This window comes from Acinonyx jubatus, chromosome C2, assembly GCF_027475565.1.
Source record: "Acinonyx jubatus isolate Ajub_Pintada_27869175 chromosome C2, VMU_Ajub_asm_v1.0, whole genome shotgun sequence".
NCBI lineage: Eukaryota > Metazoa > Chordata > Mammalia > Carnivora > Felidae > Acinonyx > Acinonyx jubatus.
In genome coordinates this window covers 38,137,845-38,150,183 of record NC_069384.1, presented here as the reverse complement: position 1 = coordinate 38,150,183, position 12,339 = coordinate 38,137,845, and the positions used below count along the sequence as shown (strand labels likewise).

At 34.5% G+C, this 12,339-nt stretch overlaps 1 protein-coding gene across 3 annotated transcripts in view; it reads right to left on the bottom strand.

The window, feature by feature from the left end:
• CADM2 (cell adhesion molecule 2) overlaps nt 1–12,339 on the bottom strand; it is a 337,826-nt gene that overhangs the window by 125,558 nt on the left and 199,929 nt on the right. For all 3 annotated transcript variants that reach the window (XM_027077568.2, XM_027077570.2, XM_053220697.1), the window contains one exon: nt 6,812–6,902. In XM_027077568.2, coding sequence (XP_026933369.2) covers nt 6,812–6,902 — 91 coding nt within the window. The remainder of the gene's footprint in view (nt 1–6,811; nt 6,903–12,339) is intronic.

Here is a 12,339-nt window from a genome sequence, read left to right as displayed (position 1 = left end):
CTGAAGTCCGGCGTTCAAATAACTGAGTCACACAGGTGTTCCAGTTGTTGTCAAAATTTTTTAAAGCATGTTTGTAATCTCAGTTCTACCTTTTATCAGCTGTGTGAAAAGGTCATCTAACCCCACAAGACTTATTTTCCTTATTTCTACAAACTAGAAATGATTATGAATTTGTGTTTTACAAGATAGTTGCATGGTTTTTTTTTAAATTTTTTTTAACATTTATTTATTTTTGAGACAGAGAGAGACAGAGCATGAACGGGGGAGGGGCAGAGAGAGAGGGAGACACAGAATCGGAAGCAGGCTCCAGGCTCTGAGCCATCAGCCCAGAGCCCCACGTGGGGCTCGAACTCACGGACCGCAAGATCGTGACCTGAGCCTAAGTCCGACGCTCAACCGACTGAGCCACCCAGGCGCCCCGATAGTTGCATGGTTTAAATAACACAATAAATAAAACATTTGGGAAGCCATATCAAAATAAGGTTTTATACATCACAGACCCTGGATTCTCAAACACTCATGAGTCATGCCTTTCACTCAGTTTCAGTTGTGTAAGATTTTCAGATCTCCTGTTTTGGCTTTCGGTCAAAACTTGCTAACTGGTTATAACTTCTCTTTCATCTCAGCAGAAGTGCTCTGGACTGTAGCCTTTTTCACGTGTGTGGGACCAGAACTCATTCTCTATCCCTTCCAGTCCATTCGAATTACTCTAAAACTTTTTCTACCTTTAGCACTATGAAGGTACTGCACCTGTGGCTCAGTATTTTCCAGTTTCACATTTCAAGCTATATTTTGCCCCTGACAGGGGTTCATGCCTCTGCCTCTCTTCTATCACCTCATTATTACCATTTAACCTCAGCTAACATAGCCATGTTGCTCAATCAGTTCAATCAGCCATGACTCTGGTATAGATATACCTTTGCTGTTCAAACAGGCTATTGAAAGTCACAGACCACTGTCCTAGAGCGTGTTCATTCTGCATGGAACCTTGAATTTCGGAGCCATGGAAGAAATTTGAGATGATAACTCAGTTTCTAGGATTGCCATAGCAGTCCGATATTAGCATATGTATTAAATATATAATTAAGACTCCTAAGTTTAAAATTTGGTAAGATATAGAATCTGTAATTCTTTGAAAAAAAATCATAATTTATCATCTTCATGATTATTATTTATTATAAATTTACTTAGAAGCAGAAATTTCATATATATTGTTAGTAATCTTTAAAACAATTTGTTCACTATATTCAATTCTATTAATTTTTAGAGAATAAGAGCGAACCCTGATGTAAACTATGGATTTTGTTTTAAAAATGATGGGTCCATGTAGGTTCATGGTTTGTGGGATGTTGATAGTAGGGGATGTTGAACATGTGTGGAGATGGGGGTATATGGGGACTCTGTACTTTCTACTCAATTTCACTGTGAACCTACAACTGCTCTGAAAAGTAAAGTTTATTAATTAAAAATAAAATACTTCATGTCGCTAAATGACTTTTTCAAATCCACTCAGGCCACAGATATCCACAGATTTGTAATTCAAACCTAGTTTTGTGTTTCTCTTTCTAATGTACCCCACAGCTTTTAATGCCCCAGAGCATGACCACTTAGGCATCATATCTGAACAGAAATACAGACCTGGATGATTAATGAGATAGCTTTCTATAACATAGATGGCAGCAGAGAAATAACTATTGTGTAATTAACATCTATTTTGCATTAGGTCAAATGGTATGACATTGCTATTACTGTAGATCAATATTCTTTTTTTCAAAATTTACGTTTTTGTCGAGTTTTGGCCTACAACATTTCACTCTGATGATGACTGGCTTTCTTTAACTCCTGGTTTACTTTGTCATTTCTTCTGGCTGTGATTAGATTGTATGACAAGTAATAAATAAACTATGATTTGTAAAAATGTCATTTTAGGCTGAGAAAACTGGCTTGATATAATAAAACTGTTTTGCCTTAATTTACATCTCATTTTCATCTCTATTATGCTAATAGGAAAATGCATCAAATGCATCAATATGTTCTTATCAGATTTCTTCTTAAATTCTTGATCATTTTAAAAATCATTTTGTCCCATTTTAGAGGGACACATAATTGTCCCTAACAGGGGATGTTTTGTGCTAGGCTATTATGTATATTAGATTTATGCCAAAACATAAGAAAAATTGTGGTTATCAGAAGGTAAAATAGTAAGCAAAACATAAACATCATGCTGGATACACAGAAAAGTTTATCCATACCTATAATTATTTTCTTTTATAGATTAAATGCCAAATATACATTTATTTGACTGAAAATGTCCCACTGCTTTTGTGAAGCAAATTTACATAGTGTTAAATATTTGATTAAAATAAATGATGATTCTTTAGCTATAGCTTGTGGGGGGGGGGCAACCCCATACCTTTTAAGGTCATGACTTTAATGTAATGTAACAGCTTTTTTCTTACTCTGCTTCTATAAATGGAGAATGCTGCTGCCTGAAAGCTGTCTGGGAATTCAGCCAAAGAAAGAAGAAGGTTGCAAAAACTCTGAGGACTTGAAAGAAAAGTGGTTGGCATTAGCTCTGTCCTCACTTTAAACTAAAATTAAAACAATAGACAGACATGTACAGTAATCTCTCTTTTAAGGAAAGAATACAATGCCTCTATAGTAATGTCAACTGGAACAATTTGGTCCTGGCCCAAGTTATGCAGCTGTTCCACAGGAAAACAGCAAAAGGCTTCCATCCAAAACAGGCAAATAAGGCATGATTGTTCATAAACAGTCACTGGGGCCCTCACATTTAGAACAAGGAAAACAACATTAGCATACAGGAGGGCAGGTTAGGAACATGAGTTTCAGTACTAATTGAACCATGCCATCATTTCATGATTTATACAAAAGATAGTAGTGTTATTTTGTCTACTATCCATATGCCTAATAACTGTGAATAACTCTTTCTTCAGGAAATTATACATCAAATATTTTTTTAATGTTTATTTACTTATTTTGAGAGAGAGACAGTGAGTGAGCAGGGGAGACAGAGAGAGAGGGAATCCCAAGCAGGCTCTGCACTGGCAGTGCAGACAGAGCCCAACACAGGGCTCGAACTCACGAATTATGAGATCATGACCTCAGCTGAAATCAAGAATCAGATGCTTAACCGACTGAGCCACCCAGGTGCCCCTCGGTCAAGTATTTTTTTTTAAGAAACAATAAAGATTTGATCATGGATTAAAGGTACAAGATGAAAAAGAATCATATATCCATTATCCATTTCTATTTTTCACCTGCTTATTCAAGGTGCATCAGGCATAAACGGTAAAGATCGTGGAAATTAAGTGTTTGTGAAGCCAACAGGAAGCAAAGCCGCGGGGTTGCTTTTTCGTGGTTTCAAAATAACAACATGGGGAATCAGGTATAAGACCTGCAAAGTAATAGAGCAGAACTTGGACAGTGAATACCAGAGTAAGACAGGAAATTCAAGCCTGCCCACTGGGTGTATGTGATATCACACAAGTCATTTTCACTCCCATTCTTTGGGATTTTTTAAAATTCTATCTCAAAATATGGACAATCTCTTTTACTATTGTTTTTATTTTAAAACCCTGTTTGACAAAAATTTCTTTTCTCATTCCGTTCTACTTTTCATGATTCATTTTCTGAAATGGGTGGCCTTTCCATTTATTTTACTTCCCCACCGCCTACTAATTTCCTGATTAATCCATTTCAATTTGCCTTCTGTTCTACTTGCTCTAGTGAGACTGTTTTCTTTATGATCAGTAAGATTTCCTTCTGGGAAAATCCAATGATTTCTTTTCAGTCTTACCTTGGTTTTTGTCCTATATGCCTCATCTGGCACTGTTGGGGATAGAATAAAACTAAAGAGAGGCTAGGAATTACTCTGTCTTTAAAGAAGTTAATGCCTTCATTTACTAGAAATGATAGTTACTTCGAAAATGCAGAAGAGTGGATTTTAAGATGATTCGGAAGAACAGAAGAGAAGCAGTGGTCTAAAGACCAGAAGGAATCAAAGAAGATGGCTGTTTCTCTAATATCAATGGGCTGGCAATCTACTAGGAAAGAAAATGATAAAAAGGAAATTGCAAATGAGTGTACAGCACAAGAGAATCAGTCAATACATATTAATTTGTAGGCTATAGCATACAGAATATAACATTGGGAACTATAAGGATGACGATAAAATATAAAGACCATTTTAACTCTTATGGAGTGACCAGAAGATATTATACTAATCACGGATATTTGTGTGTGGTTATAACCTCCTGCTAGAAACAGTCAGTTTGTTAGGCTTTTGTCAACTTTCCAGAAAGGGCATGCATGTAGAAAAGGGCCTGCTAAAAGAGGATGGCAAAAGGAAAATATTTCGTAAGACTAGCCAGTTTTTCACCTTCAGGCATCTAGGGGTTCATCTTCAGGGCTAAACATTATTGTAGGGACCATCCTAGTTCTTCAAAAGTTAGTTTGGCTAGCATAAGTGACAATTTAAACTTGGCAATTGAAATAGAAAACAGCTGAACGAATGGAAGTCTGGGGCACTGATTGAACTGAATTTAAATCCTGAGTCATCCATTTTAAACTTGGATGAATAAAGGAAATTTGGTTACCATTGTTGAGATTTAGTTTTTGTTTCTGTAAAGTAACGAGTGCTTTCTTATTTCCTTTATCTTTTTCCAAAGCACTATGATATTAATCGGGATTTTTCTGACAAAGGTAGCATTTCTATTTCCCAAACTTCTGGAAGCTTTGTATTACCAAATAAAATAAATAAATAAAGGCTATTATACTTTTTGTTCATCTGCAGTGCAGAGGAGTAATACCCACCCACGCTTATTTCTAGGTAACTGGAACAGAGACCCACAATAGGACACAACCATAAATTATTCAACCATATCTGAACTGGTGAAAAACAACTACCTAAAGACCCAATTATGTAGACCTCCCAAATGAATTATTCACATAAATTAAATGCTCTTTCTACTGGTGGAAGTAGATGTGGAACCAAAGAGTAGATCATTGACAGGTAATTAGATACTATTTGAACAGGGATATATCATTTCTCATCGTCATCTCATTTAATTGCCTAAGTTGTACACATATTCCAAATGTACACATATGTACTTTGGGGCAGATCAGTGAAGAAAAGGTAAAAGCAAAACTCCTTTGCTATGCCCTCACCCTGAGTTCCTTTGTGTCCTCATGTATATGCTGACCTCTGAGATTATAAGGAGGAAGAAAAGCAAAAACAAAACAAAACAAAACAAAATAACAACAGAAGCAGAAGCAAACAGAGAGAGACTGTTGTGGGAAATAATAAGTGAAAACAACAGGGGGGAAATGGAAGGAAAAGTTAGGAAAAAAACTGTTGTTAGATACACAGAATCAGGACTAAAGAAATTAGGAATTATGCATGTCTGAAGCTGACTAGAGTCTATTCCATTTCCTTCTCTAGTTGAAAGTACTGAATTTGTAGCCAGAAGTTCTTGTTAATGCTTTAATACCGACATGCACGGCTACACTCAGCATACTGTGGTAGAAAAAATGTTTTCTATAAGCAATTTAAGCTTATCAGAAGGTGAGAACTATATAAGTGAATTGCACAGTGTATATATAGTAAGCTACTATGAGAAAGTTTTTTCCTTTCAAGGTCTAAAATGCCTTAAGTGTTTTTTAAAAGATAGAAGAAAAATAATGGATTTACTGAATGTTCTTTAAATCAGTATTATTTTTATCGTTAGAAAAAAAATACTGGAGGAGAGAACAGTTTTAAAATATCAAAACTTTGATAAAAAAAAGTGTGAATTCACTTAGTGTGTTAAAAATTATAATAACACATAATTGAGGATTTGATATTTCAGGCTCTGTCTTAAAATTCTTTTAGAAAAATTTCTCATGGAATAATAAGAAGTATACACTTAAATAACAAATATTATCAGGCATAATTTTTTTAAGAATTTAACTTGATTTGCACAGAAGCAACCCCCCATCGTTATATACTGAAAACAATTAAATTTCTCCTATTAAAATTTAAACAGAAATACAAATTAATTGGAAGCTTTTAAAATAATCAAATAAATGACTTTCAGCTCAATCTAGACTGCCACTATATTAGAATGATCAAATGGCTGTCAAATAGTCTTTGAGTAATACATATTTGGATAATTCACACTTAAATTTTTTATAAAAATAGATTTTCTGTGTTTATAAACATGTTTAGTGTTTATAAACATGAATGCCAAAAAGTAAAAATTTAAAGTTGAAGTGATATTAGAACTTATGTATTCTAATAATGAAATCACCTCACAATTGGAAATGTTGAAGCATATCACATTCACAAATTATGTCTCATGGGGGCTATGTTAGAAATGTAGATGTTATTTCCCTTATTACAAAAATGATTTCCCTTTTAATTTTAAAACTTGGGGATATTTTGAGGATGTTTCAATATTTTCAAAGACTTTCATGGGAGAAGTTCAGCAATGTGTAACTTCTATCAATCTCATACTATAAACAGTGACTGATTAAGCCCACTTTCCTTTCAGGTTGAAATATCTTACTAGAAATAAAAAGAAAAAAAATCACAGCTGGAAACCTTCCCAGAAACTTCACTAGATGACAAAGTAAAAGACCAATCTTCCACAGATAACTTAATGAAGACATGGTTCAGGGGATTTCTGTTCTAGAGATGACTTTGCCCACCAAGAAAAGACAAAAACAGTGGATTTCTGCCGTTAAAGCCTGAAATCAAAGCAGTATAGGAGAAAAAGTGAAAAACTTTATTGCTCATTAAATCACTTACAGTGGTTTTCCTTTGGATTCACAAGTCAAAATTAATGGCTGTCCTTCTTGTGGAAAAGGAGTGGATGGTATAATCTTAACTGATGGTGTATCTAGAAAAAAATGAAAAGGAATATTAAGAAATGACACTAAATACACATAAAACTATACATTTAATAGTTGCACATCCTGGTGTAGGTTCAGGCTTTATCTTACTATTGTGTATATTTACAAGGAATTTCTCAGAGTTAGCAAAACAGAGTATACAATTTTAAGAAGCTACCATCCAGTCTGTGAAAAGCTAACAAAGATATCTGAATATCTTATGAGCACCGCTGTTGTGTTATTTCTGAAATCTGAATATAAAAGTGAAATTGCAAAAAGTGGTTCAGATGAATATCAAGCATTCCATACAATTGTTTCTTTGACTATTTATAGATGGCTATGAATACTATTATTATGGACCGAATGCATTTATGTACATTTGAATAACAGCACTTTTCTGTGGCAGGAATACCAGGAATCACAATAAAGAACCCACAAAGAACTCGGGATCATAAGCATAGTGTCTCATAAGCATTATGCAGAATCTTTTTGAAATACAGTAATGCAGCATTTGGCACATATTGCTTGCTCTAAAGTACAGTTAGCAAATAATTTAAAATCGTTATTTTGAATATTACTAGAAGTTAACATTTTGTTACATATGCTACAGCATAATTATTATAAAATATTTTATTTCCATTTAACAATAAAATCATCCTTGGTGAAAGAAGATTCAAAAATACTTTAAGACATAATTTTCACGCCACGTGATATTATTTCATCAACACAGAGACACATATTTCATAGCAGAACTGAAAAATAAGCTTAAAATCAGAGATGATGTAAACATACTCATTGCTTATTATATCTGCTTATTCTTACATCTGTTTTGCTTATTGCTAGTCCTAGCATTGTGTGGCCAACACAACATGGGATCCCAATCAACATGGGATTGCCTCCTGCTCTTATCTCTGCATCCTCATCAAAAAACAAAGTAGGCTCTGAATGCTCCACATAGTCACAATTATATTCCCTTCCCTTACCTGTGATGGAAGAACTGAACCACCCTGGGGTTATATTCACTCTCTAACTTTGAAACTGATTAAATAAGTATCTATCAACTGTAATTTTTAGGTTTGTTCTCTTCCTTCAGGAAAATATTACTCAGCCTTGTCATATATCAAATGGTAAACTATGATCCTGTGGAAGACCTTATATCATACTTATAAATTATTTATATGTTTTAAATACATTCTTTTTCAGTCCTTTCAACAAGATAATATACTCATGATAATCAACAATAATATCCTGTTGCACATAAGCATTCCATATATATTAGGGTAGATAATTTCAACGTGAAATAATCCAGAAAAAAAAACAATTTGAAGAACTATGACACATATTCATCATACCTTTAGCCGGTAGGGGAGAAAAATTTAATAAAGCATTAAATTACACTTTGGTAATTTTTCGATTATCACCATCACATTTATGGAATCAGTTATTGACTATAATGACTGTGTAATATTTCCTCAAAGCAGAACATTTTAAAAAGGGAAGGCAAAATGTTAACAATTATACAGGGTAACAAATGTGAGCCAGAATGATTCTGGAAAATGAGGTCTATTGTCTTTTGAAATTTGACATGTATAAAAAGCAAAATGTAATTTCATCCTGACAAATAAAAACAAGCTTCATTCCAGAGAAAGAAGTAGGAGAAGAAATTTCAGAAAAATGTGATTCTAGGAAAGAGAGTCGCATTAACTTGGGTGTCTGTGATGCTTAATTTTATGTGTCAACTTGCCTACACCAAGGGGTACGCAGATACTTGCCCAAACATTATTCTGGGCATTTCAGTGAGAGTACTTTGGTAAGAGATCAACATTTAAATAAGCAGACTGAGTAAAGCTGATTGCACTCACTAATGAAGGTGGGCCTTGTCAGAGGAGTTGAATGCCGGGATAAAACAAAAAAATGATCCTCCCCAAATAAGAGAGAATTCTTTCTGTCTGAGGGCCTTCAAACTAGAAGATTGACTTTTTTCCTGTTTTGGACTCAAAGTGAAACATTTGCTCTTCTTGGGTCTTGAACCAATTGGTCTTCAGACTCAACAACACCAGCTCTCCTAATTTATCAGCACTTTGGACCCAGACTCAAACTAAATCATCAGCTCTTCTGGGTCTCAAGCTTAGCAATTCAGCCTGCAGGTGTTGGGATTTGCAGCCTCCCTAACTGTGTGAGCCAATCCCTTATAATAAATCTCTTTCCCTATGTATACATTTTATTAGTTTTGTTTCTCTGGAGAACCCTGACAAATACTGAAACCTAACAAACAGACCCTGAGACATGACTTTTATGGACGTGGTATTAGGAAGGACAAGAAAGTGAGACAGGAAGAGAAGGAAGTAAATAGTGTGCTCTTGAGCAGATTACACAGTGGGCAACTGGGATTCAATTCTGCTGTGGATCTGTGAGGGACAATGTAGGGAATGCCTCAGAGTTACCGTGTTCAATGAGCAAGGGAGAGCAGTATTTAGGGAATATTTACCGATTTTCATTAGTGTTTGGTTGAGGATTACCCTGGAGGAAGTGAAGACTATCATTTCCTGGCACTCCTGGTCTGCTCAGTGCCCAGAAACAGTGTATACGAAAGGGATATGGGCAGGTCGCCACAGGCAATCTGTGTCAGCAAGGTAAAATGCATAGCAGTGGGTAACTGTTAGACTAGAGGAAAACAGAATATGGTCTGATTTCTCTTAGCTCTGCCGGTTTTGTATAAGTAGTTTATTAGAGGTGAGACTTTGTATAGCAAATTATTCCCTGAAGCAAGATTCAGGATTCCTTTCATATCCAAAATACAGAATTTTAAGCATAAGAAAATGCTGAAGCACATAATATGTTTTGCATGCATTTCTGTGGAACTTTCAAAAGGTAAGACCACCAAATAACCTCTGAAGTAACCAAAATCGAGGGATATAACACAACGCTCTTCTATTTTACTTCAGAATTACCTTACTGAAAATGTTGATTAGTCTCTATGCCTAAGAATGATCTTTGCTAGGTTTAAGAATACCCCCCTCTCTATAGCCTATCACTCCATGTTTCTGATTCGACTCTTACATCTCTGGCTATTGCCCCTCAAATTCTGTTGAGTTGTCTTTTGGAATTTAGCCTCTAAATATTGAGATCACCAAGATCATGATTTGTTCTCTGGTAATTCTGGTTGGGTCCTTTCAGCCACAGCCATCACTTCGGTTTCTATCTACTCACCAATCATTCTCAGGTTTACATCCTAGAGCAGCTCTCTACCACAAACCACACGTACGTATATGCAGCACCTATCGGATGTGTCCACTTGAATGTCTAAAAGACATGGTGCCTTTACTATGTCCTAAATGAGCTCAAGGTCTCCAACCCTTACCTCCCTGTTCTTCATCCGGCAACCTCTAGCTCTATAGATACTACCAGCCTCCACCCAGCTACTTACACCAGACACCTCCTGTTACCTTGTATTTCTATCATCAGTCAGTTCATCAGGTCTGGTTGATTGACCTCCTGAATAGTTTTCACATCGATTCAGTTCTTTTTCATAGCTGCATGACTACGACTTTTATCTAGTTTACCACAATAGTGAATGGTCTCTCTCGTGTTAATTGTTGTCCCCCTAAATCTAACTCTTAGAACTTAATAAAGTTGTCTTCTCAAAACATAAATCTGATACCATCAGTTTTCTGCATGGTTAATCTTTGCTCTTAAGATTAAAAGCACAATTATTAAGATAGCCTTTCAGTTTCATGTGATCTGTACACTTCTTGACTCCCTTGCCTTCCAACACACTTTTTCATTCTTTGAATTCCAGATAATTACACTTCCTTTCAGGTCCTTTAATAAATGTGTTTCATCCTGCTTTTATACAAAGTGTTTGGAATACTCCATTCTGGGGAGCTTATTTAACTCTTTTAAATCTCAACTCAAATATCATTTGCTAAGGGCATTCATTCATTATCCTCAAGTGTGATAGAAAAGATACCTCTTCTACATGTTCTCTTTTTCACGTTTATGTAATTTTAAAACAGCCACTGCTATTTCCTCAGTATCTCACACAATACTTGAAAATCTGTGCTTGATAAATAAATTCTTAAATGAATGAATACACTAAAGATTTTGTTATGCTTTCTTATTGGTTTGGTATATTAATTTTAAAATATTAAAAAGTGCTTAATTCAAATTTTGTTGTGGTCTGTTGTATGTAAAATTAATCTTAAATATTCATGTTATAAACCTTAGATAGACTTATACTCTTAGCTCATGTTTAATTTAATTAAATTTCTGTTGCTGACTCTCTTCCTTGTATAAATCTTCTGTTAGATAACATTAGATAACAACTTTTCATGATTATAAAAATGACAATTTGTTTTTTAATGCAAATATCTCATAAATAAACTAGTTTCTCTCCTCTATGATTTTGGCAGGGGTATCACTCATTTGTGAAGAAATTTATTCAATCAGCCAAAATTCTAGGTTATGTTTCCACATAAATCAGCATTTCTCTTTAAATAGTCGATTTTAACAATATATACAAAATTACATTTTTTACCATATCAAATACAACAGTAATGCGATTATTACCCCAAACTTGACTCTTTCTCAAAGAATTTTTTATTAAAATTTTTTCAATGTTTATTTATTTTTGAGAGAGAGGGAGAAAGAGTTTAGTGGGGGAGGGACACAGAAAGAGGGACACATAGAATCTGAGGCAGGCTCCAGGCTCCGAGCTGTTAGCACAGATGCAGGGCTCTAATTCACAAACTGTGAGATCACAACCTGAGCCAAAATTGGATGCCTAACCTACTGAGCCACCCAGGTACCCCAAAGAATTTTTTTAATAACAAAAAGTAATTTGTGCTTTAACAGGTTTTTACTTAATGATAAAGATATCCGTCATTACTACTATTTTATTTTCATCAATCACTTTGTTGTATCCATAAGGGAGTTGATCAAGCACTGCTAGGTTAAAATTATTTTAGTGAAATATCAATAATATTCTATAAAAATGTCTTTAAATTGGTATAGAACTCCGATACTTATTCAGTTATCTTAGCCAATAAAAAGACAAACCAAAAGTTATAGTCATTTAAAAAAGTGAGTTAAATTTAAGAATCTTCAGTCTCCAGGATTTCTTCAAAATATATATTTTAATAATTGAAAACAACAGGTAAACATATTTTTCTCTACTATTTATTTTGTTATATATCAAAACAAATGGAGAAAGTGTCACTTCTAAAAAGTGTCACAATGCACAACAGATAATAAGATAATGATTTTAAAAATAATCTTAAATTTATGCATGTATTAGCCCATTAATCTTTTTACCAACCAAGGTATAAATAGGAATGAGAAAGTAAATACCATACAATCCAAACCTTTTATTGCATGCCTTTGCCAAGTCATCTGTTAATAGTTTTAAACTTTCTTTTTCTGTTCATATTTCTTAAGTTATTTGTA